This window comes from Mobula birostris, chromosome 19 (genome assembly GCF_030028105.1).
Source record: "Mobula birostris isolate sMobBir1 chromosome 19, sMobBir1.hap1, whole genome shotgun sequence".
Classification (NCBI taxonomy): Eukaryota; Metazoa; Chordata; class Chondrichthyes; order Myliobatiformes; family Myliobatidae; genus Mobula; species Mobula birostris.
This window is the reverse complement of record NC_092388.1, coordinates 66,556,609-66,583,959: the sequence shown is the minus strand read 5'-3', so window position 1 is coordinate 66,583,959 and position 27,351 is coordinate 66,556,609. Positions and strand designations below refer to the sequence as shown.

The 27,351-nt window shown below is 45.9% G+C and overlaps 1 protein-coding gene across 3 annotated transcripts in view; it reads right to left on the bottom strand.

The window, feature by feature from the left end:
- Window positions 1-26,885, bottom strand: part of nphp3 (nephronophthisis 3) — a 157,289-nt gene extending 130,404 nt beyond the window's left edge. For 2 of the 3 annotated variants that reach the window (XM_072283764.1, XM_072283765.1), the window contains exons 1-2: window positions 26,746-26,884; window positions 12,773-13,140 (exon numbers count right to left, since the gene is read on the bottom strand). In XM_072283764.1, coding sequence (XP_072139865.1) covers window positions 12,773-13,090 — 318 coding nt within the window. In that variant the 5' untranslated portion in view covers window positions 13,091-13,140; window positions 26,746-26,884. Of the gene's footprint in view, window positions 1-12,772; window positions 13,141-26,745 lie in introns of all 3 variants that reach the window. The other variant, XM_072283766.1, reaches the window with a different exon arrangement.
- Between the last annotated feature and the right edge of the window lie 466 nt (window positions 26,886-27,351).

The following is a 27,351-nucleotide window of genomic DNA, read 5'->3' as shown; positions in this document are numbered from 1 at the left end:
TTGGATGGTGTGCATTTATTTTCCGCCAAAGAACTTTGTAACTGGGACAGTGAAAGGTAATCAGTTCTTTAAAGGGTGGTACAACCAGTAAAACCCAACGGTCCCCACAATGAATGTAATTTGCCACCCAGTAAGGAAAGGTTAAGAATGCTGGTTCAGGCTGTACAATGCTAACACACACAATTATCTGGTGGGAGATAACATATCCCATTAGTGGCAGTTGTTACGCCGTATATGTATCATATCAATGACCAAGCTAAACATCCAGCTTACAGGACAGGGTGCCAAAAGAGATACATCACAGAGGAAGAAAGGTTTGGATGATAGCTTTCTCTGCCTAGAACAGCTAGGTTGACTGGGAAATGGTATCCATGGCAACTGCAATAAAGAGATTAGCTACTAAAATGGCTTCAGGGCGACAGCAGACGAAGAATGCGCTGACTAAACAGTCAGTGGAAGTGGTGGTGACTGGAACATTTGCCCTGCAGAACAGGATGGCACTGGATCACCTGCTTGCAGGGAAAGATGGCACATGTGCCACAATTACATACCAGGAAGGAGTTGATGGCCCTTCAGAGCACTAGGAGGCTGGGGTGTTACTATCGCCATTTTTGTAGTTTAGTGATTTGCTTGTAATACAATAGGGCATTCCTGGGGATAGCACTAAAGCCTGCAAGCTGAATATAACAGGATTGCAACATTCGAAAGGTGGAATGTATTTTAAAGGGCTCATCTTTGCGCTAGTCAAATGCCTTAACTACCGTGGCATTGGGTGCAGAAGCTTTGATTACGACTGTGGGAATACAATACGGTGACCAAGGAATACAATGCCACTGTGAGAACAGGAGGTCACTTGAACAGAGGTGGGACTCGCGGGATGAAGATGTGGTGATTGATTCCGGTTCAGTGCTTTGAGCTGGTGCTAATGTATTGGGCAACTTACTGCAGCATTTTAAACAGCGGAATGGGTATAAAGGTGGAGCAGTAGGTGGGCTGGGGTGAAGTTTACCAATGGGTTGGATCGTGGACTGACCGTGGATCAGGAGAATGGGAGGTGTGCTGCAGTGAGGGGAGTTGTGCACATCTAAATACATATTTTAATGCCTGCTCTAGTCCAGGGTCCCCAAGCTTTTTTGCACGGTGTACGGGTTTAATATTGACAATATTCTTGCAGACCGGCCAACCGGGGCGGCGGGGGGGTGTTAATCACAACCAGAATATAGGTGATAAGTCAACTATAAGTCATTTATCAGTGGCTAAAACACTCAATTTCCTTTCTAAAAGGGTTTATCTAACGAATTTAATATTAAACGCACAGCACATATTTTCCTCGCATGAATATACTGATAAGTCAATTATAAGGGGGTTCCTTATGTCCAGTCTATTCCGCATTTCGTTGCATTCATTGCAGAAAACTCTACTTCGCAGTGATATGATGTTGGAAATGGAAGCAATGGTTTCAGTGCTTTCAGGGCTATCTCAGGAATATTCAGCCTTGACTTTGATCCAGAATGCTGGAAGAGATGTTATGTCAAACATACTTTTCAGCTCACCATCATTTGCAGGCTCCAGGAGTTGACCTTCTTCCCGCGCTGACATGGATGATTCAGCAGGGACATTCACAAATGAGTCACGGACCCATTCCTTTGCACGTCTTGGGACATTTGCAGTCGGGAAGTAACGCTCGAATTCTGTCAACAGCGAAGATAGGTGATTGTGCACCAGTTGTGAGAAGGACGATGCAGCCTCAGTCTCTCCCAAAATCCCAGCTAATGTTGGGAACATGTCAAATATGCCCCTGTTCATTTGCCGTCCCCACAGTTCCACTTTGGCTGTGAAACCACTTTATCTGCCAACTTGAAGACAGTTGTCATTCTCCCCTGAAGTGAGAAATTGAGTTCATTGAGCAGGTTGAAGATGTCACACAGATAAGCAAGTTTTGCTCTTCTCTTCTCGTCACTGAAGTGTGCTGCCAGTGGTGACTTTTTTCTTGAAAGAAATTTCTGTAGCTGCTCTCTTAACTCAAACCCTGGCCAGGGCTCTCCCCCTTGATAGCCATCTGACTTCAGTGTGTAAGAGAAGGCGTTTGTGCTCTGCATCCATTTCCTCGCAAAGCTGCTCAAACAGACGTGAGTTAAGGGCTTTTGCTTTGATGTGATTGATAACTTAACAACGTCACTCAATAAGCTGTTAAAGATCAGGTGACATTTTTCGGCTAGCCAGCATTTCCCTGTGTGTGACAGTGTGTAGACTAGCATTCAGGAGCAACCTCTTTGACTCGGGTAGTGAAACCAGACTCGTTAAGCCATTCCAACAGCTGTGCTTCGATGTCCTCCACTATGTCATCGATTCTCCTTGAAACTGGTAGCTGAAAGAGAAACCTATGCCATCTTGTTAGCTGCAGCTTCTCCCAGTGGTTCACGGCACATGTCCTTGACAGCAGGCAGAATCAATTCTTCACCAACAGTGAAAGGCTTCTTAGCCTTAGCAATACGGCTAGCCACTAAATATGACACTCTCAGAGCAGCAGCATTTAACATAGAACATGGAATAGTACAGCACAGTACAGGCCCTTCAGCCCACATGTTGCACCAACCCTCAAACCCTGCCTCCCATATAACCTTACACTTTCATATGCCCTTACACTTCCTCCCTTACCACCATTCAGGGCCCCAAACAGTCCTTCCAGGTGAGGCAACACTTCACCTGTGAGTCGGCTGGGGTGATATACTGTGACCGGTGCTCCCAATATGGCCTTTTATATATTGGCGAGACCCGACGCAGACTGGGAGACCGCTTTGCTGAACATCTACGCTCTGTCCACCAGAGAAAGCAGGATCTCCCAGTGGCCACACATTTTAATTCCACATCCCATTCCCATTCTGACATGTCTATCCACGGCCTCCTCTACTGTAAAGATGAAGCCACACTCAGGTTGGAGGAACAACACCTTATATTCCGTCTGGGTAGCCTCCAACCTGATGGCATGAACATCGACTTCTCTAACTTCCGCTAAGGCCCCACCTCCCCCTCATACCCCATCTGTTACTTATTTTTATACACACATTCTTTCTCTCACTCTCCTTTTTCTCCCTCTGTCCCTCTGAATATACCCCTTGCCCATCCTCTGGGTTCCCCCCCCCCTTGTCTTTCTTCCCGGACCTCCTGTCCCATGATCCTCTCGTATCCCCTTTTGCCTATCACCTGTCCAGCTCTTGGCTCTATCCCTCCCCCTCCTGTCTTCTCCTATCATTTTGGATCTCCCCCTCCCCCTCCAACTTTCAAATCCCTTACTCACTCTTCCTTCAGTTAGCCCTGACGAAGGGTCTCGGCCTGAAACGTCGACTGTACCTCTTCCTACAGATGCTGCCTGGCTTGCTGCGTTCACCAGCAACTTTTATGTGTGTTGCTTGAATTTCCAGCATCTGCAGAATTCCTATTGTTTGCGTTTAAATTCACTACTGCGAAGCCTCTTCCGGTGATGCCTACACCGAAGAAGTTTAGATCCTCTCTTCGACGGGAGTTCAGTGAAACCATCTCTCACTGCTCCCCATCTGTGATTTCTTCGGCTCTTCAACTTTTCGACCACACTTTGACTCAGACTCGCTATCACAGCCATATATCCTTTCTTGGAACGTGCCTCCGTCGCCAACTTACTCCAGTTGGCTTTAGGATTCGTTTCCAAGCCTCTCAATTTGGACCTTCTGAGGATCCCAGGTACTCACATTTTATTGACTCTGCCTCTCGCCGCTTCTCCCGTCAAGCTCTGAAGGCGACTCTCTCCGCCATGAGGAGGTACTTGGTGTCCTTATCCCAGACCCTCCCACACCTTCGGGACACTTTCTTCGCCATCTGTAATGGTCCTACCCGTTATTTCATCCTCCGTCGGATTCACGCCTGCAATCGCCGTTTTTTTGACTTTGTCATGTTAGGCAAAGATCGCAAGATCCTACATCTACGGACTCCAGAGCCTGCCGGCCCCGACGCTAGCAGGCATGAACTTCAGGTTGCGGCCCCTGCCACTGATCTCGCCGGCTCCAACACCTCAGGGCATATTCAAAACCGGACTCCAGCAACGACCATGGACACCTTCACAGCGATTGCGCAACCACCAACTGTGACGCCAGCCTTGAACTCCAGGCCGGGTCTTCAGGTGCTGCTATTGTGACTCCCGTCTCCCCTTCCCCCACCACCACTCCGCAGCCCCGTCTTCCTCAGATCCCACCGTCAACTCCTGGGCCCTCAGAGGCTCCATCTTCCTCTCACCCCAACCCTCCCCTCTCCATTGATACCCCCAGCCTCCCCCCTCCCCCCTCTGATCCCAGCTCTCATTCGTGCCAGGTCCTTACCATCCCCTCCGACCTTCAACTGTCTGAGGCAGAACGCTCGGTCCTCAGTAAGGGCCTCACCTTTGTCCCCCTTCGCCCACACCTCAGCGAGTTCCGTGTTCGCCACGATGTGGAACTTTTCTTCCGCCGTCTCCGTTTCCGAGCCTACTTCTTCGGCAAGGACTCTTCCACCCCCACCGATGACCCCTTCTCCCGTCTTCAACCCTCCTCTTCTTCATGGACACCCCGCTCTGGTCTTCTGCCTGCTCTGGATCTCTTTATCGCTAATGCCGACGGGACATTAACTGTCTCGACTTTACCGCACCTTGTCCCCATTCCAACCTCACTCCTTCGGAACACTCTGCTCTCCACTCCCTCCGCACTAATCCTAACCTTATTATTAAACCCGCTGATAAGGGGGGTGCTGTTGTAGTCTGGCGTACTGACCTCTACCTTGCCGAGGCACAGCAACAACTCGCGGATACCTCCTCTTATCTACCCCTCGATCGTGACCCCACTAAGGAGCACCAGGCCATTATCTCCCACACCATCACCGACTTTATCCGCTCAGGGGATCTCCCATCCACTGCTACCAAGCTTATAGTTCCCACACCTCGCACTTCCCGTTTCTACCTTCTACCCAAGATCCACAAACCTGCCTGTCCTGGCAGACCTATTGTCTCAGTTTGCTCCTGCCCCACCAAACTCGTTTCTGCATACCTCAACACAGTTTTATCACCCCTTGTTCAATCCCTTCCGACCTATGTTCGTGACACTTCTCACGCTCTTAAACTTTTCGATGATTTTAAGTTCCCTGGGCCCCACCGCTTTATTTTCACCATGAATGTCCAGTCCTTATATACTTCCATCCCCCATCAGGAAGGTCTCAAAGCTCGACGCTTCTTTTTGGATTCCAGACCTAATCAGTTCCCCTCCACCACCACTCTGCTCCGTCTAGCGGAATTAATCCTTACTCTTAATAATTTCTCCTTTGGCTCCTCCCACTTCCTCCAAACTAAAGGTGTAGCTATGGGCACCCGTATGGGTCCTAGCTATGCCTGCCTTTTTGTTGGGTTTGTGGAACAATCTATGTTCCATGCCTATTCTGGTATCTGTCCCCTACTTTTCCTTCGCTACATCGACGACTGCATTGGCGCTGCTTCTTGCACGCATGCTGAGCTCGTTGACTTTATTAACTTTGCCTCCAACTTTCACCCTGCCCTCAAGTTTACCTGGTCCATTTCTGACACCTCCCTCCCCTTTCCAGATCTTTCTGTCTCTGTCTCTGGAGACAGCTTATCCACTGATGTCTACTATAAGCCTGCTGACTCTCACAGCTATCTGGACTATTCCTCTTCTCACCCTGTCTCTTGCAAAAATGCCATCCCCTTCTCGCAATTCCTCCATCTCCGCCGCATCTGCTCTCAGGATGAGGCTTTTCATTCTAGGACGAGGGAGATGTCTTCCTTTTTTAAACTTCCTCCACTATCAACTCTGCTCTTAAACGCATCTCCCCCATTTCACGTACATCTGCTCTCACTCCATCCTCCTGCCACCCCACTAGGAATAGGGTTCCCCTGGTCCTCACCTACCATCCCACCAGCCTCTGGGTCCAACATATTATTCTCCGTAACTTCCGCCACCTCCAACGGGATCCCACCACTAAGCACATCTTTCCCTCCCACCCCCCGCATTCCGCAGGGATCACTCCCTACACAACTCCCTTGTCCATTCGTCCCCCCCCATCCCTCCCCACTGATCTACCTCCTGGCACTTATCCGTGTAAGCGGAACAAGTGCTACACATGCCCTTACACTTCCTCCCTTACCACCATTCAGGGCCCCAAACAGTCCTTCCAGGTGAGGCAACACTTCACCTGTGAGTCGACTGGGGTGATATACTGCGTCCGGTGCTCCCGATGTGGCCTTTTATATATTGGCGAGACCCGACGCAGACTGGGAGACCGCTTTGCTGAACATCTACGCTCTGTCTGCCAGAGAAAGCAGGATCTCCCAGTGGCCACACATTTTAATTCCACATCCCATTCCCATTCTGACATGTCTATCCACGGCCTCCTCTACTGTAAAGGTGAAGCCACACTCAGGTTGGAGGAACAACACCTTATATTCCGTCTGGGTAGCCTCCAACCTGATGGCATGAACATCGACTTCTCTAACTTCCACTAAGGCCCCACCTCCCCCTCGTACCCCATCTGTTACTTATTTTTATACACACATTCTTTCTCTCACTCTCCTTTTTCTCCCTCTGTCCCTCTGAATATACCTCTTGCCCATCCTCTGGGTCCCCCCCCCCTTGTCTTTCTTCCCAGACCTCCTGTCCCATGATCCCCTCGTATCCCCTTTTGCCTATCACCTGTCCAGCTCTTGGCTCTATCCCTCCCCCTCCTGTCTTCTCCTATCATTTTGGATCTCCCCCTCCCCCTCCAACTTTCAAATCCCTTACTCAATCTTCCTTCAGTTAGTCCTGACGAAGGGTCTCGGCCTGAAACGTCGACTGTACCTCTTCCTACAGATGCTGCCTGGCCTGCTGCGTTCACCAGCAACTTTGATGTGTGTTGCTCCCATATAACCACCCACTTTAAATTCCTCCATAGACCTGTGTAGTAGTCTCTTAAACTTCACTAGTGTATTTGTCTCCACCAGTGACTCAGGCAGTGTATTCCACGCACCAACCACTCTCTGAGTAAAAAACCTTCCTCTAATATCCCCCTTGAACTTCCCACCCCTTACCTTAAAGCCATGTCCTCTTGTATTGAGCAGTGGTGCCCTGGGGAAGAGGTGCTGGCTATCCACTCTATCTATTCCTCTTAATATCTTGTACACCTCTATCATGTCTCCTCTCATCCTCCTTCTCTCCAAAGAGTAAAGCTCTAGCTCCCTTAATCTCTGATCATAATGCATACGCTCTAAACCAGGCAGCATCCTGGTAAATCTCCTGTGTACCCTTTCCAATGCTTCCACATCCTTCCTATAGTGAGGCGACCAGAACTGGACACAGTACTCCAAGTGTGGCCTAACCAGAGTTTTATAGAGCTGCATCATTACATCGTGACTCTTAAACTCTATTCCTTGACTTATGGAAGCTAACACCCCAAAAGCTTTCTTTGTGGAGAGGAGGAGAAGGTGGCAGCGTGACACAGCTCGCAGCGGCCGCCACAGTGAATGACATCTGTTGTCTGTCAAGTAGGGTGCCGTGCACAATCCTGATATGATGGAGACAAACGTGAGAGTACAGAGGAACATCTGGAGAAACTTCTGAAATGCCTTCTTCGCTGCCGCTGCTACTGAGTGATCCAGAATCTCCAGAGGGGAAGGCCCTGAGTCCTCGGCTTTGCTTGCTGCTCGGCGACCGGGGTGGGGTCGAAGCGCTCGGCAGAGATGGTGCTCAGTGCTTGGTGTCGGAGGCTCAAAGTTTTCGGATGGACTCAGAGTCGGCTGTGGTCGGGTGCTTCCAATGCATTGGCAGTTGTCGGCGCCTGGAGGTTTATGGCAGGGAGAGTTTCTCCCTTTTGCCGCCTGCTATCGGGACTATCGGGAGTCGATCAGAATTTTGAGACTTTTTTTTACCATGCCCGTGGTCTGCTCTTTATCAAATTATGGTATTCCTTTGCACTGCTGTAACTATATGTTATAATTATGTGGTCTTGTCAGTGTTAGTCTTTGGTTTGTCCTTTTTTTTTGTGATATCACCGGAGGAACATTGTATCATTTCTTAATGCATGCATTTCTAAATGACAATAAACGAGGACTGAGTGTCCTCATAATCTAATCTAATCAGCACTTGCTTCTGTCTCGCTTGCTCACATTTTTTCCGTTCAAAAAAGTCAAGGGGTTTGTCTTTAAGTGCAGGGTACTTGGACTCAAGGTGCCGAAGCAGTTTTGAGGGCTTCATTGCCTCATTAGACAGCTTGTCTCCACATATCACACACAGGGGGCTTGGAGCGTGCGAGTCACTGGTCGCAATAGAGCCATATTTTATGTATGACTCGTCGTATTTTCTGTTGAAGGAAGCTTTCTTTTTTGTTTGCAGTCTCGGCCTCAGCTGTCTCTGCGCTATCATCATCGTTAGGCTTTTATGTCCCCTATCATCTCTTCCAAAGAAACTCTCAAGCGACGTTTGTTTTTTACTCATCAAGTAGTTGAAGGTCTTCTCCGTGTATTGTCACCTTGTCGTGGTGGAGAAGCTTGTGTGGTCCTGTGATCCCAAGAGCGATGCCGTCTGGAGCTATGCTCCTGGTAGGGTCACCTATGGTGGTAAGGTCAAGTGTGAGGTCCCTGACAAAGAACAATCCAACCAAGGCCTCAACGGTGGAACAGGCGGACGAAGTTACTTCGAACTCAGCGGCTGTGAAGGCGGATGAAGGCTGCAACAAATCCATCAGCTCCAGTCGTCGTGGTTTCCATGCCATTGGAATCAGTTGGTTGATTTGTGAAGTATCGTGTGCTTCTTGGAGTGCAACATCAAGTACACGTTAAACAAATACACGCACAGGTGTCTTCGCTCTGTGGGCCACTTCAAAACGAAGACCATCATCCTTGACCGAGGGATAGCCACGATGACGACAAGTTGCAGGTTAATGACTGACTGATGACCTCACGTGAGTAATGACCTCACGTGTGTTCAAGCTCAACAGTGGGCGTGACAGGGAATGAGGAAAGGTGCAGCTGACTCATATCGTTTCATATCGCCAAATCGTATCGTTTCATCGCGGCCCAGTAGCACATGCTTTGCAGCCCGGTCCCGGTCCACAGCCTGGTGGTTGGGGACCGCTGCTCTAGTAAATATTAATAAATAAAATTTTGAAACAGATAAGGGGAATTTGTTTCTTTCTACCTTACCAGCCAGATCAAGAAACCTTCACCGACATAGACTGTGGGACCACTTTGTCGAGCACCTTCACTCCACCTGCAACAAGCAGAATTTGCCAGTGGCCAATCATTTTAATTCCAATCCCCATTCCGACATGTCGGTCAATGAGGCCAATCTCAGGTTGAAGAAGCAACATCTCATATTCCCCTGGAGTAGTAGCCTCCAACCTGATGGAATGAACATCAATTTTTCTAACATTTAGTAATTTCTCCCGCCCCCACCCCCCCGCACCACCTTCCCTCTTCTTCCATTCCCCACTCTGGCTCCCCTCTTACCTCCTCTTTTCTCATCTGCCTATCACCTCCCTCTGGTGCCCCTATTTTCTCTTTTTCCCATGGTCTTCTGTCCATTCCTATCTGATTCCTTATTCTTCAGCCCTTCACTTTTTCCACCCAACTTCCAGCTTCTCAATTCAAGCTCCTCCTCCACCCACCCAGCTTCACCTATCACCTCTAGTTGGTACTCCTTCCCCTCCCACTCCTACCTTCTTATTCTGGCTTCTCCTCGCTTCTTTCCAGTCCTGAACCTTTCCGCATAACACCAACGTAGATTAGGGGGACCACTTTGTTGAGTACCTTAACTCCATCTGCAACAAGCTTGCAACAATAAATGTTTATTCCTTTCCATTGTTGCTGCTGAATTCCTCCAGCATTGTGCGTGTTACTCTGAAACCTCCAGCATCTGCCGAATCCTATGTTTATGGTTTGCTACAATTAGAGCTAATTTACTTACTTAATGAAATATCTCATGTTAGAAGCAATAGCTCCTATAATTTAAAAAAAACTTCGGACATTTGAAATGAAGATAAAATTGATAAAACGCATTCATGAACACATGTACTGGGTCACATGTCAGTGTAGGCAAACAAGAGATGAATGCCTGTCTCAATCTTACGGGTATTCAAACCTTCGGTAAACTAATTCTATAAATGAAATAACTGTCAATATCCTCATCACATTAACTTGCCCCATACAATCCCCCCCCAAAAGTAATTACAGATGGGCTTATCAGTAAAGCTCCCATCCTGTAAAATTATCAAGAAACTCTAGCATCAGATAATGGACTGCATTGAGAAAATGAAATATTCATGGCTGTGCCTGTAATTTCATCTGAGATATTGATGAGAAGCTGCATTGTTGACCCAAGGATTATGTCATGGTGAAGGTGCTTCCACAAGGATTTACAACTTTTTGACTGCAACAACGAAGGAATGGCAAACATCTGCAAAAGAAATTGATGTGCTGGAGAATTTGATGGCAACCCCATATATCTGCTGCCCCTCATTTACCGGCCCTTTTGACTTGCTTCCTCCTGAGCATCACTGCCATGTATATTGCCCTTACACCTTGAACTGCTGCAAGTGAAGCTGCTCCCAATCCGCTTTTGAGAAGCAAGTTCCAGAACAATCTGGTAATGAAGAAGGAACATAGAATGTAATCACAATGCAGTACAGGTGCAAGCCCATTTGACCACGTTTTTGCCAAACTACACAGTAATTAAAGGCCTAACTAAATCAGTTCCTTCTGCCTACACAAGTTCACATCCCTCCAGTTTCAGCAGATAGTATTTTCCTTCCAGGCGCCGACTACTGTGTGTAAAAAAAAAACACTGCCCCATACATCTCCATTAAACTTACCCCCCTCTCACTTTAAATGCATGTCCTCTAGTATTAGCCATTTCCACCCTGGGTGAAAGATACTGGTTGGCTATCTATGCCTCTCAGTCTCTGCCGATAATACAACCCAAGTTCTTCTAGCAAACATCCACTAATCCAGGCAGCATCTTGGTAAACCTCCTCTGCATCCTCTCCAAAGCCTCCACATCTTTCCTCCATAAAGGGGCAACCTGAAATGACTGCAAAACTCCAGAGTCAGTCTAACCAGAGTTTTAAAAAAGGAAATTGCCTTTTAAATTCATGACAGAGCATAGACCATCAACTTTTTGCTGTTAATGTTTCTGTAGCAGGCAATTTCTTTTTTATGAGGTTGAGTCACTAGCTCAATGCTCAAACCAGCACGGATGAAAGGCATGCCTGGGGAGCTGGCTGGATTCGAACTTGGGAGCCTTCGCTCCAAAGTCTGGCGCTGATGCCACTACGCCACCAGCCGGCCAAGTGTTTTATAAAACTACAACATAACTTCCTGACTCTTGAGTTCATTACCTCAACTAACAAAGACAAGCGCGCCTTTATTACCCCATCAACTTGTGTAGTCACTTTTAGGAAGCTGTGGACCTGGACCCCAAAATCTCCCCATACATCAAGGGTCCAGCTATTAACTGTGCACTATCCCTTTACATCTGATAATATATAGACACACAGACACACATACATATAATATATTTACTTAATGTATCATGAACAGCGGAAGTCTAAGTATGGATCCCTGCAGGCCACCACTGTTCTAGCCAAGATTAGTTCCATTGGCCACTGATCTCCATCTTCTATCGGCACACCAATTTGAGATCCAAACTGTCAGGTTCAGATCTTGCAGATAAGCCTACCATGTGGGACCTTGTCAAATACTTTACTAAAATCCCTGTAGACAAAATCCACAGTTCTACCTTTATCAATTACCTTCATGATCTGCACAAAAAATTCAAATAAAGTTAGTAAGACAAGATTTACCCTGCACAAATCCATGCCGATTGTCCCCAATTAAACAATGGCTCTCCAAATGGTCATATATCCCATGAGATAGAGTCCTTTCCAAAGAGAGTGTGGGCACGTGGCCAAGTGGTTAAGGCATTGGACTAGCGACCTGAAGGTCGTGAGTTTGAACCCCAGCCGAGGCAACGTGTTGTGTCCTTGAGCAAGGCACTTAATCACACATTGCTCTGCGACGCCACTGGTGTCAAGCTGTATGGGTCTTAATGCCCTTCCCTTGGACAACGTTGGTGTCGTGGAGAGGGGAGACTTGCAGCATGGGCAACTGCTAGTCTTCCATACAACCTTGCCCAGGCCTGCGCCCTGGAGAGTGAAGACTTTCCAGGCGCAGATCCATGGTCTCACAAGACTAACGGATGCCTTAATTAATTAATTTCCAAAGAGTGCAATATGAGGTTATATGAGGCCATTCAGCTCTGTAATCAACCAATAACCAGGAAAGTGTGACCCCCCCCCCGCCCTCCGTTAGACTGTTTGTGGTAACTTTTTTTTAAAAAGTCTTTCTCTTCTAAAATTTGTATATTTGTATATCTGTGCACTTGTAATGTTTCTGTGACTGTAATTTCCTTTAGAATCAATAAAATCTGCAGATGCTAGAAATCCAAGCAACACACACAAACTGCTGGAGGAACTCAGCAGGCCAGGCACCATCTATGGGAAAGAGTAAACATTTGATGTTTCGGGCCGAGACCCTTTATCAGGACTGCTGATGAAGGGTCTCAGCCCAAAAAATCGACTGTTTACTCTTTTCCTCCAGCACCTTGTGTGTGTTGCTCAAACTGCTTGAAGTCCATTTTAGGCAGGACCTTTACAACCAGGTAAAACAATTGCACTTGATTTCTCAGATCTCAAGTTCAGCATATATTACCTCACAACATCAATTTCTTACCTGAAGCTCTGCCCTCAGCCTTTTGTTTTCCTTGTCAAGCTTGCTTTCCCTTTTTTGCATGGAGGTAATTTCGTTATTTTTACTGACACGAAAGATATCATACTCCTTCTTGAGTCGCTCATATTCTGCAGCATATTCAAAGTCAACAGAAGCTGTTGACTTAAAGCTTGCGCCAATTACACGTGGTCCCCGTCTAAATGAGCTACGCAGCAGCTTGGCCTTGGGCTTGACTTCCACTGGGATCTCACACGCTTCTCCACCACCATCAGTATCTTCAATTACTTCATTTGGACCCACTAGTGAAGAGGCTGTTCCCATCTTGCCAGTATATTTACATATATTTAGTCCATGGTCTCTCCATTTCACGGCTACAATTGAAAAGAAACAAATCATATGCCGCAAAAGTAAAAAAAAAACTGAGTTATTGCATGCTTGTCATTTTACAATAGTTATTCAAAAACTGTAGAATATAATGTAGTTAATCACAAATGTAAAGCTTGGGTCTTGATCAACTATTGACTGCAAAAGAAAAACATTTGTACATCAGGTTGGTAAGCAGACACACCAAGCCTCCATAAAATGCTTTCTGTACCTTCAAGAATCTCATGGAACATTCCTAGTTTTCACATTAGGGAAATAAGTTAGCTTAAAACAAAGCATTGCCTTCTTCTGAACATTTTTTTTTGCAATCTGCTCCTTCTAAGTGCTTAGACAAACTTTTCAGTTATAGCACCTTGTAATTCTTACTAATGATAAACAGCTGTAACAGAAGAGAACACTTGCAATCTTTTTCTGAAATCACACCATGAAATACATTCAGGGGCCACTTTACTGGGCAGCTCCTGTACCTGATACAGTATGTTTGTGGTCTTCAGCCGCTGCTACCCATCTCAAGGTTCAATGCTTTGTTCATACAGAGATGCCCTTCTGTTGTAACGTGTGATTATTTGGGTTACTGTCACCTTCATGTCAGCTTGAACTAGTTTGGCCATTCTCCTCTGACCTCTCTCTCATTAACATGGCATTTTCACCCACAGAACTGCCAATCAGTGGATGTTTGTTGTGTCTCGCACCATCCTCCATAAACACCGGAGACTTGTGTGTAAAAATGCCTTGTTAATGAGAGAGGTCAGAGGAAAATCCCAGAAGATCTGCAGTTTCTGAGATACTCAACCCTCCCCATCTGGCACAAACAATCATTCAATGGTTAAAGTCACTTTGATCACATTTCTTCCCCATTCTGATGTTTGGTCTGATCAACAACCAAACCTCTTGGCCATGCTTTTATGCATTGAGTTGGTGCCACAAGATTGGCTGATTAGATATTTGCATTAATGAGATGTACAGAAGGTATCTAAAAGTAGCTACTGAGTATATTGCAACTGTAGATTGCCATACCCGTGTAGTAAATGCATCACTCTAAGTGGTTGGTTCAGCCAGCAAGTTTCTCCAATGTTCTCTTTTCCAAACAGAAAGATCACATATCATTTTTTTTTTACAGTAACTGAAATTTCAACATACAAAGGGCTAATAAATTCAAATGATAAATATTGATGGTAAATATGCATCAGTTAAAACTGTCATTAAAAGTTTTACTTGAGAACTCCCAGCCATATAGTATAAGCCTTTAATTAATACATAGAAACATAGAAAATAGGTGGAGTAGGCCATTCGGCCCTTCGAGCCTGCACCGCCATTTATTATGATCATGGCTGATCATCCAACTCAGAACCCCGCCCCAGCCTTCCCTCCATACCCTGTGATCCCCCTAGCCACAAGGGCCATATCTAACTCCCTCTTAAATATAGCCAATGAACTGGCCTCAACTGTTTCCTGTGGCAGAGAATTCCACAGATTCACCACTCTCTGTGTGAAGAAGTTTTTCCTAATCTCAGTCCTAAAAGGCTTCGCCTTTATCCTCAAACCGTGACCCCTGGTTCTGGACTTCCCCAACATCTGGAACAATCTTCCTGCATCTAGCCTGTCCAATCCCTTTAGGATCTTATACGTTTCAATCAGATCCCCCCTCAATCTTCTAAATTCCAACGAGTACAAGCCCAGTTCATCCAGTCTTTCTTCATATGAAAGTCCTGCCATCCCAGGAATCAATCTGGTGAACCTTCTTTGTACTCCCTCTATGGCAAGGATGTCTTTCCTCAGATTAGGGGACCAAAACTGCACACAATACTCCAGGTGTGGTCTCACCAAGGCCTTGTACAACTGCAGTAGTACCTCCCTGCTCCTCCTCGAATCCTCTTGCTATAAATGCCAGCATACCATTCGCCTTTTTCACCGCCTGCTGTATTTATCACAAACTGATCTAGGATTGTGCAAATGTCTACTTTCCCAGGTTGCATCAACATAGTCCATTGAAAAGGATTATCAATTCTTTACCCTCCAGCCTCTTCTATCTAGAGATGTTACAAACTAGTCTGAGGAAACTACAGAAAACTTGAAAAGCAGTTTCAAGTTCCCAAACACCAAAACATCACAGGTCCTCTGAGCCCAATACATTGATGCAATCTCAAAGGTGGCATGCCAGTGGCTTGACTTCATTATGAGTTTGAGGGGACTTAGTAAACAAAGTGATAAATTCCTGTAGATATGCATTCTGATTGGTTGCATCACAGCCTGGCTTTATCACAAGAGGCTACAAACTGTAGACTCAACCAGCTCCAAACTGAGCACAATATGCCCTAACATCGAAAACATCTTCAATAAGATGTACTGGTACTTCACGGTGAGATACATCACTAAGAACCTTCCCCACCCAGGACGTGCCCTCTTCACATTACTGCCATAAGGGAAGGGGTACAAGAGCCTGAAGACCACACTCAGGGATTCAGGATCAGCCTTTCCCCTCTACTTTCAGATTTTTGAAAAGTCCAGTCAGAGTCAGATTTATTATCACTGGCATTTGACATTGAATTTGTTAACTTAGCAGCAGCAGTTCAATGCAATACAAATCTAACAGAGAAAAAAATAAAAATAATAAACAAGTAAATCAATTACATATATTGAATAGATTAAAAAATCGTACAAAAATAGAAATACTGTATATTTTAAAAAAGTGAAATAGTATCCAAAGATTCAATGTCCATTTAGGAATCGGATGGCAGAGGGGAAGAAGCTGTTCCTGAATCACTGAGTGTGTGCCTTCAGGCTTCTGTACCTCCTACCTGATGTTAACAGTGAGAAAAGGGCATGCCCTGGGTGCTGGAGGTCCTTAATATTGGACGCTGCCTTTCTGAGACACCACTTCCTGGAAATGTCCTGGGTACTTTGTAGGCTACTACCCAAGATGGAGCTGACTAGATTTACAAGCTTCTGCAGCTTCTTCTGGTCCTGTACAGTAGCCCCTCCATACCAGACAGTGATGCAGCCTGTTAGAATGCTCTCCACGGTACAACTATAGAAGTTTTTCAGTGTATTTGTTGACATCCAATATCTCTTCAAACTCCAAAGAAACTATAGCTGCTGTCTTGCCATTTTTATAACTGCATCAATATGTTGGGACCAGGTTAGATCCTCAGAGATCTTGTCACCCAGGAAGTTGAAGCTGCTCAGTCTCTCCACTTCTGATCCCTCTATGAGGATTGGTATGTGTTCCTTCATCTTACCCTTCCTGAAGTCCACAATCAGCTCTTTCATCTTACTGACGTTGAGTGCCAGGTTGTTGCTGTGGCACCACTCCACTAGTTGGCATATCTCACTCCTGTACGCCTTCTCGTCACCACCTGAGATTCTACCAACAATGGTTGTGTCATCAGCAAATTCATAGATGGTATTTGAGCTATGCCTAGCCATATAGTCGTGTGTATATAGAGAGTAGAGCAGTAGGCTAAGCACACACCCCTGAGGTGCATCAGTGTTGATCGTCAGCGAGGAGGAGATGTTATCACCAATCCACACAGACTGTGGTCTTCTGGTTAGGAATTTGAGGATCCAATTGCAGAGGGAGGTGCAGAGGCCCAGGTTCTGCAACTTCTCAATCAGGATTGCGGGAATGACGCTATTAAATGCTGAGCTATAGTCAATGAACAGCATCCTGACATAGATGTTTGTGTTGTCCAGGTGGTGGAAAACCGTGTCCAATAACACTGCCGTGCTATTTCCATCCGTTTGCACTACTTAGTTTTGTCATTTATAGTAATTTCGTCTCTGCACTGTACTGCTGTCACATCATATGTTCATATGTCAAATTTCTATGACACAGTAGTAGAATTTATCTTAAAAGAGTGAGATCCTTTGAAAAATAAATCACTTTACAAACAGCTTGTTTGTTCCATAAATTAAGAAATAAAAGACAGAGAGGTATAGATAACAGTGGGCATACTTTATTACAGTAATTTACAGCAGTTTTATTCTGAAGGCAATTAATCACTTCAAATATTTTAGATTAGATTAGATTTTATCAATTTAGTGAAAAACAACAAATTAACAGTCTCATCACTATCTTCTAAGATTGAGAAAGATGGAGACAGCCACAAGTATGGGGAGATTGAATAAGACTGGCTAGCAATTTCATTACTCATTCCCAAGAAAATTACTCTTAAAAATGTCAGGTTGAATTTTAAAAACAAACACAGCCTCACTGAGGGAAAAACCCAAGAGTCTGAATTGAACACAAACACAAAGAAATCTGCAGATGCCGGAAATTCAAGCAACATCCCCAAAATGCTGGTGGAACGCAGCAGGCCAGGCAGCATCTATTGGAAGAGGTACAGTCGACGTTTCGAGCCAAGACCCATCATCCCAACGAAGGGACTCGGCCCAAAAAGTCGACTGTACCTCTTCTAACAGATGCTGCCTGGCCTGCTGCATTCCACCAGCATTTTGGGGGTGTAGGTTGAATTGAAACCAGCTTCTGACCTACCATCATTTATCCTTACCAGGAATAAGGCTGTGTTGGAGCTTTATCAGAATAGGAGAGCTTTCCATTAACAGGAAATATCTGACAGAAGATTAAGCAAAGTATTACTGAAGCTATTCAAAATTGCAAACGAATTGGTAAAAGAACCACAGATAACACAAGGAATTCTTTTCATAACCTGATATCTGGAATATGTTCCTCAAAAAAAAATCCCCCTTCCTCCCCTCCCAACAACCTCATCCCAGGTTACTTCTGCGCCTGCCCCTCTCCTCCCACCGCCCCCCAGTCCACCAGGTCAACGTGCTCCTATTTTAGCTCCAAAATTGAAAATATCTTTTTTGTTTTGCAATTGCCACTCATGCACCCTCCACTTCTATATCACTTTCTGCTCCCTTAATTAGTCCCAGTAACTTGCTGAAAACCATCTTCCTTTTAACAAAGTAACATTATTAGAGATTAGCTAGCATTCCTTTCTCTTTTTAAATCTGCTGTCATCAGCCTTCTGAACATCAAACAATTCCTTGTGGGTGATTTGCCAACAATCATAACCCTCTTTTTCCATTCTAAAGGTACTAAACATGCTGAGGCCCTTCAAGTTCATGCACTTTACTCCTAGAACTCGATCGAATCCCATCACCCAGGACACATCTTCTGCTCATTGCTACTATCACAGAGGTAGTACAGGAGCTTAAAGACACCTACTCAACATCCTCCCCACTGCCACGGTTTTGAATGGACAATGAACCGATGTACGCAACCTCATTTTTTCTTTTTTGCTCTTTTTACTGTACATTTCTTATTACAATTTATAATTTACATATCACAATGTCCTGCTGCCATAAAACAGCATATCTCACTGCATATGCCAGTGATATTAAACCTTTCTCTGCTCCATATATTCTGACTCAATGACAAAAGCTAGCAGATGGAGAGATGGGTGGAGCATTACTCTGAACTCTTCTCCAGAGAAAACAGTCTCTCAGACAGCGCGCTAGATGCTGTGGAATGCCTGCCTGTCATGGAGGAACTTGATGCATTGATGACTGCCGAAGAGCTGAGTAAAGCCACCGACAGCCTGCCCACTGGAAAGGCACCAGGATTGGATGGCATTCCACCAGAAGCCATCAAATGCGCAAAGGGCATCCTGCTAAACCACCTGCACGAACTACTGTGCCAGTACTGGACAGAGGGAGCAGTGCCGCAAGACATGAGAGACTGCAACATTGTCACCCTATATAAGAACAAAGGGGACAGAAGCGACTGTAACATCTACAGGGGAATCTCCTTGCTGAGCATCGTTGGGAAGGTCTTCGCCCGCATGGTCCTGAACAGACTGCAGAAAATAGCTGAAAGGATATATGTCGAGTCTCAGTGCGGTTTCAGGTCAGAACGCTCCACAATCGACATGATCTTCTCCTTCCGACAGCTACAAGAGAAATGCAGAGAGCAAAGACAACCACTCTATGTCGCTTTCATTGACCTCACGAAGGCCTTCGACCTCGTGAGCAGAGACGGTCTGTTCAAAATCCTCGCCAGGATTGGTTGTCCCCCGAGGCTCCTCAGGATAGTTCAGTCATTCCACACAGACACGAAGGGCGTCGTTCAGTTCGACGGCTCTTCTTCGGAGGCCTTCAACATCTGCAGCGGTGTGAAGCAGGGGTGCTTGCCCCCACCCTGTTTGGCATCTTCTTCGCAGTCATGCTGAAGCACGCCTTTGGAACATCAACTGATGGTGTCTACCTCCACACCAGATCGGACGGGAGGCTGTTCAGTCTGTCCCGGCTGAGGGCAAAAACCAAGGTTCGTGAAGTACTGATCAGGGACATGTCGTTTGCAGACGACGCAGCACTGGCAACACACTCTGAAGAGCAACTGCAACACCTCATGGACAGCTTCTCAAGAGCCTGCCAAGACTTCAGCTTGACCATCAGCCTGAAGAAAACCAACATGTTGGGCCAAGGCGTTGAACACCCCCCTGCCATCACCATCAACAACTACGAGCTGGAGGTAGTTCACGAGTTTACATACCTTGGCTCCACCATCACAGACAGTCTCTCCCTAGACCCCGAGATCAACAGACGGATCAGACGAGCAGCCTCAACATTCGCCAGGCTGACAAAGAGAGTCTGGGAGAACAGAAAGCTGACGACGCACACCAAAATTGCAGTCTAAAGGGCCTGCGTCCTCGGCACACTGCTTTACAGCAGCGAGACCTGGAGCCTCTACTACAGACAAGAGCGGCGTCTCAACACCTTCCACCTTCGCAGCCTGAGACGCATCCTGGACATCAAGTGGGTTGACCGAGTCACCAACAATGAGGCCCTGGCCCACGCCCAGATACCCAGCCTCTTCACTCTGCTCCAACAACACTGTCTCCACTGGCTGGGCCACGTACACTGCATGTCAGACGGGAGGATCCAGAAAGACCTGTTGTACGGGGAACTGGCCTCTGGCAAGAGAGCACAAGGGCAGCCCCATCTTCGTTTCAAAGACGTTTGTAAGAGAGACATGAAGTCACTGAAAATGAACGTCGAGAGGTGGGAGGACATCGCAAGCGATCGCTCTCACTGGAGGCTGGAACTACGCAGAGGTCTAAAAAGAAGAGAAGCTGAGGCTTGCTGCTGAAGAAAGCGCACTTGTCGGAAAAACAGCACCAAGGCAACCCTGAAGGACAGCGCCTTCAAGTGCAGTCGCTGCAGCCGAGCCTGTCACTCCCGTGTGGGCCTCTACAGCAACAATAGATGCTGCTCTAACACAGACTGAAGCAAGACTTTCCAGGCGCAGATCCATGGTCTCGCGAGACTAACGGATGCCACAACGCAACACTATTCTGATTAAAGCCAATAACGTCCTATCTGAGCAACACACACAAAATGCTGGTAATCGCTGCAGGCCAGGCAGCATGTATAGGAAGAGGTACAGGCGACGTTTCAGGCCGAGACCCTTCGTCAGGACAAACTGAAAGAAGAGATAGTAAGACATTTGGAGGCGGGAGGGGGGAAGGTGGGGGAGCTGGAAAGTTGATTGGCAAAAGGGATACGAGGCTGGAGAAGGGAGAGGATCATGGGACAGGAGGCCTAGGGAGGGGGGGGGGGCCCAGAGGAAAATTCACACCTAATATTCCGTCTGAGTAGCCTCCAACCTGATGGCATGAACATTGACTTCTCTAACTTCCGTTAATGCCCCTCCTCCCATTCTCACCCCATCCCTTATTTATTTTTATTTTTCCCCCTTTTTTTCCTCTCTTTTTTTTTCCCTCTGTCCCTCTCACGATAACTCCTTGCCTGCTCCCCATTTTCCTCTGGATTATCTCTTACCTAGCTCTTCTTTCAGTTAGTCCTGACGAAGGGTCTCGGCCCGAAACGTCAATTGTACCTCTTCCTGTAGATGCTGCCTGGCCTGCTGCGTTCACCAGCATTTTATGTGCGTTGCTTGAATTTCCAGCATCTGCAGAATTCCTCGTGTTAACGTCCTATCTGATCCCTCAACCAACTGGCAAAACCTACTCAATACTACCACCATATTGCACAACAATGGACTGTGTGTTCTTATCATAAACAAGAGAAAATCTGCAGATGCTGGAAACCCAAGCAACACACTCAAAATGCTGGGATGAACTCAGCAGGCCAGGCAGCATCTATGGGGAGGAATAAACTGTCAACATTTCTGGCTGAAACCTTTCCTCAGGACCAAATGAAAGGTGTTAGCCTGAAATACAGACTGTTTGTTCCCCTCCATAAAAGAACTGATCACTTCCCTGGCGTCATAACTGACCTCATGTTGACTTTATAATGCCATCAAAGTCACTATTCTCCAACTCTAACATTACCTGATGTACCCTTCATCCATCTTGCCATCCAACAGACTTCTAGCCAGCTTTCCTCATTTTGTTCTCCATAAAGTGGATGATACTTAAAACTGCCCCAGATTACTTGCACTCAACTCACAGCATCACATCCTTCCCTGATGAACTCAATGCATTCTATGCAGATTTTCAACAGAAGGGGATTGGAATGTCACTACCCATCCCAACAGCCTTAAACACACTTGTACGCACAGTCACCATTACGCACATCAGATCAGTCTACTTGAAAGTGAACTCATGGGAAGAATCTGGCATAGATCTTTAAATCCTGCGTAGATCAGCAGGTGGGGATATCTGCAGACATTTTTAACCTTTCCCTGCTTTAATCTGAGGTCCCCACCTGCTCTAAGAACATTATCACCCTGTTATCGAAGGCATGGCAGTGTAGGGGATGGAGTAAACCTGATTTATACTCCTGCGTCAAACGGACACAGTAACCTACGCAGGTGACTTACGCGCGTTGTGAGCATTTATACTTGTGCATTGGTGTATCTGCGTCACTCTGCAATTTGCGCATGTCACACATGAGCACACACCTGCCCGTGCAAGGCTTCATGGTCATGGTAGTCTTTCTCGGGGTAAACAAGTTTAAAGCGAGCGTCTTTTCTCGTAAAAGCCAAACATGTCCTCCATAATTTTGGAGGTCTGTAAAGCTTTATGGAAAGCATTGCAACCAGAGTTCCTTCCCTGCCCTTCAGTCGCCCAATGGGAAGCTATTGCAGCGTAGGAGGAAATGCGATGCTACCAAGCGGACCAATCACAGTTGTTGCGGTCTGCGTTGCCGCGACGTGTAGTTACATTTTGGGAGAGGTGCGCGTCGCAGCAACGCAGGCTGTCGTGTAGGGTTCCGCGTCGGCTTTGCGGCGACGCAGTACTTATGGCAACACGTTGACACAGAAGTATAAATCAGGCTTTAGGCTATTACAGCACCAGCAGCACGTTAATCTGAGGTCCCCACCTGCTCTAAGAACATTATCACCCTGCCATCGAAGGCATGGTAGTGTAGGGGATGGAGTAAGGCTATTACAGCATGGTTGCAATTCCATCCTTACTCTGTCAGAATTTGTATGCTCTGCCCGTGAATGTGTGGCTTTTCTCCAGGTGCTCTGGTTTCCTCCAAAATTGCACAGACAGAGGTTAGTATTGTTGGATTCACTGTTTAATTTTAATTACCATTTTCCTTGCAGTTTAATAGTTATCTGTTTGTAATTAAGTAGCATTTATATACATTAGTTTAGTATGTGCTATACAAAGTATAATTCTGAAAGCTTCTCTGTGCTTCATTAAGTGAATAAGTGTTTTTTCATTGCTTACTTTTACTGCAGAATTCGATAAGTATTTTCTAAATGTGTTATTGATTCATATTTGCGCTGCTTTTGGATGCCATCTTTAATTTCTCTCTCCTTCAAGTAGTAAGACCCATATCACTGTTTCGTTACTGCTCTCTTTGTTCTATCAATTCTTAATGAAACAACAGTGAAGCAACAAGTTTTATGCCTCGTTCCTGACTTCTACACAAGGCTTCGATTTAAACACCAGAATCCAACAGTATGTTAACTGGTCACATAGGTGTAGCTGGGCCACGTGGGCTCGTTGAGCTAGAAGCATCTTTACTGTATCTCTATACACAACACACAAACTATAAAAGAAAAGTAGAATAATGCACCTCACCAACTACTGCCTGTAGCCCTCACATCCATCACCATGAAGTGCTTTGAGAGGCTGGTCATGGTACACATTAAACTCAGCCTCCCAAGCAACACACTCAAATTCATCTATCTCTAAAAACAGGTCCACAACAGATGCCATCTCCCCAGCCTACACTCAGCACTGGAGGATCTGGATAACAAAGACTTCTTATTGACTGCAATAATTGTAATTCCAAGCTAACTCCTAGACCTGGGACTCAACACCTGTTTGCAACTGGATCCTTGATTTCCTGGCCAACAGACTGGAATCAGTAAGAGGCAGCAACACCTCTGCCACAGTAACCTCAACACTGGTGCCCCACAAGAGAGTGTCCTCGACTTCCCATACACTCACGACTATGTAGCTAACTTCATCTACAAATTTACAGGTAACACCCCACAGTGGCCCAAATCACAAACAATGATGAGTTGGAGTAGAAAAGGAAATACACAGTTCAGTGACATGGTCTCAAAACAACAACCTTTCCTTCAATGTCAGCAAAACAAAAGGGCTGATCAGTGACATCAGGAAACAGGGGAGTGCACACATACCTATTTACATAAATGGAGCTGAGGTGAAGATGATTGAGAGCTTCAAGTTCCTTGGTGTAAACATCACCAGTGTGTCTGTGTCCAACTGCTATGGCCAAGGAAGCCTCTGCTTCCTCAGCAGGTTAAGGGAATTTGGCATGCCCCATTAACCCTTACTAATTTTTTATAGATGCACCATAAAAAGCATCAGAGCTGGAATGGCTCACGTCCACGAGAAACAGTGGACATCACAGAAAACAGCCTCCCCACCATGGACTTTGTCTACACTTCTCACTACCTCCAGAGAAACTGCCAGCATATCAAAGGTGCCTCCCCATCCAGACATTCTCTTCTCTCTCCCCCACTCCTCCCTGCCATTGGGCAGAAGATACAAAAGTTTGAAAGCACACACCACGAGGTTCAAGGGCAGCTTCTAACCCACTGTTATAAGGGTCCTGAACATGACTGGTATGATTGGATGGACACTTGACCCCACAATCTATCTCATAATGAACTTCCACCTTTCTGGCTGCCTGCACTTTCTGTGTGCCGAAAAGCTCTATTCTGCACCCCGTCATAGCTTTTCCCTTGATCCATCGATATGGTGAAATGACATGTCGAGCTGGCATGCAAAACAAACCGTGTAACAGTGATGAACTAATTACCCATAACATAATGACATATAAACACTAACACGGGCTCATTGCTAAGAATGGCAGAACAAGTTCCCTCCCTCCCTCTCTCCATTTGGAATGGTTTCTTCTCATTTTTATATGCTTTTGATACTACTCATGATAATATTACAGAGATACAATTACCAGATAGCGAGTTTTGGGCATTTTCTACTTATAGTGAAAATTGACTTCTGGACTTCAGTAAAAATGGAACTTGAGGACTGCTTGTAATGTCGATCTGCCTCTCTACCAAAGGCCTTTAGTTTCAGTCCCAGGGAATAACGGTCAAACACAGCCCACTTAGAAGTACATACTGTTTATTAGCAAGCTTGCATTCTCAGTTGTCAAAATAGAGTCTCTGCTCACCGAACCTGAGAAAATCTGCAGCCGAGTGAGCCCAGAATACTGTTTGCAGCTGCAGATATACATTACTATCAGATATTTTGATAAGGGTAGACCAAGAAGCTTCTCATGGAACAAACACTTCTTCGTTCATACATTATTCTCACAGCACGGCTTGTCAAGCTGCCAATAAGTCAGTTAGGTTTTAGCCCTTTTAATTCTGCATATAATTCCTCAATAACACCAAACTAACCTTCTCCACGTGCATTAGCCTCTGGTTAAAGCAACGTCTTCATTTTAAAATCCTTATCTTTGTTTTCCAAACACTCCGTGGACCATATCAATTCCCTTGCCAACTTCCTTAAGTTCCTTCAGACTCAACTCAACCGGATACCTCAGTTACTCCAAGTCTGACCCATTCATCACTCAGGAGTTAATTACTCTATCTCTGATCTCCTTTTCTAAAACTTCAATTTCACTCCCCTTTGTCATTCTCTCCTTCATGATAACTCTTAAAACCTTCAATCAACCACTGGTCTTCCCCCTTAATGTCACTTTACACAGCTTAGCCTCAAATTCTGCTTCAGAAAATATTGCTAGACTGCCCTGGAATAGTTTTGTTATTTTATAGTTATTAAATAAATGGAAATTGTTCTTACTGTTGCAGGAAAAAACAATTGGAAGCAAATTCAATAGTAACACAATTGATTTCACTTTGCAGAGACATGGAAATGAAAACAGGGGAGCGGAAAGAATTAGACAACTCTATCAAAGTCTAAGAACAACAATAATCAGTGTTCTCATTCTAAAAAAAGTCGGAGAAACAAAGAAGGGAGCAAGAAAAGCGTGAAAAAGCTAGGGGTAATAACAATACACATTTAGACTGACTTACCAAGTGCAACATCACTTCAGACCGAATGATATCAGTCACCAAATCAACTCACTGAATTTTGCTCAAATATATTCTGATGTCAGTCATTCTCCAAAGTCAAAGAATAGATTAGCTAGATTCTTAAAGTACAATCAATTCAATATCAATGCATCTCCAATGACCAAATCATAGCAAATATTCAGGTCCTTCAAAAAAAAAAGGGCAAAACCTGCATTTATATGATGTCGATTTGAAGATGTTGCAAAGCACTTGACATTTCATGGCATATTTTGAGACATTCTCTTGTAATGCAGGGAAAACATATCCATAGACAGGAATATAATCACTGAGCAGTCAGCTTTTAGATTTTCAGTAAGGGGTAAATATTGGTCACAACTGTTCTTCAAAATAGCACCACTGAATCTTCTAAACACACCTAACCCTGATTCTCTCATTCAAAGAACAGCATATCTACTGAGGCATCCTGAGTAATATACAGTTGAGATGGCCAAGAATTTTAAGTCTGTTTCTGTGGGGGTGGAAGTTGTTGGGATGGTGTCAGAGAGATGGACCATCATTTGAGAAGAGGAAAGGGGGCTGTTGGAGTGTGAGAGCTGTTGGTTGGGGTGTTTGTTGAGCATCTGTTGATTGGGAGGTACGAGCGTAAGTTGGTGGGGATGTTAGCAGGTGGTAGGTGTTGGTGGGAGCTGGCAGTTTTGAATGGTGATGGAGGGGACTGCTTGTGGGAGGGATGTCACTGCAGGAATTTTAGTCGGTAAGGATGGAAATGTCAGAGGCGGTGTTGGGAGGAGAGTATAAAAGTGTTACTAGCCATTAGAGATGGGAGTGGAGATGGGGAAGTCAGTGAGGGTGGGGTCCAGGGGCTATTGGTGGGAATATCAGTGGAGCGTGGTGGATGCCGTGGGATGGGGATAAAGTGCAAGTGGGGGCAGGAGTTAAGGACAGATTAGAGTGTGGGCTGGGGGAGGCGCAGGCCTGTCAGTGGGGGAGGAGGTATAGCGTGGAGTTGAGGTGGGACGATGGGGGCCGAGAGGTTGGATGCCTGGGTTAATGGGGTGCAGTAGCTGATCCCGAATACCCAACGCCGCGCACCAGAGCGAGCGCTAACCTCCGGCAGAGCCGAGCGTCCTGGCGCACCGAAGCCCCGGGGCCCGATTCCCGGGATGGCCCGGTCCAACTCCCGTCCTGCTGCCCCTAGTTACGCGTCAACCGTGACGAAACGCGCCTGCGCGCTGCTGGGTTACGGTATCCCGGCTGCTTCAAACCCGAGCGGAGAACGCGATCGCAGGGAGTCGTGTGTTTCCATGCACCACCTTGCTCCCCCCGCAGAACTATCTGCTTTCCTCCAACATAACGTGCATTACCGCCACCTACTGAGGTGGAGTGTGGAGCAAAGAGGCAGGAGCTATAGTCGCTTCAATTTCCTTCCCCGAAAAAACTCAGTCTCAAAAAGTCTAGTGCTTTTCCGAAAGTCAAATACGCACTTATATATAGATGGCAGTGATGTCCTAACAAACTATCCGTATCAAACTCTGTCTGTCCCAGAGACCTCTATTCAGCAATTAGACTTTTCATTTGCAATTAATAAAATCCGCATAGAGACATAAAGTACAGCACAGAAACCGGCCCTTCAGCCCATCTAAACCATGTCTACTCCCTTTGACCTCCTCGTGGACCATAGCCCTCCATACCCTCACTATCCATGTGCCTATCC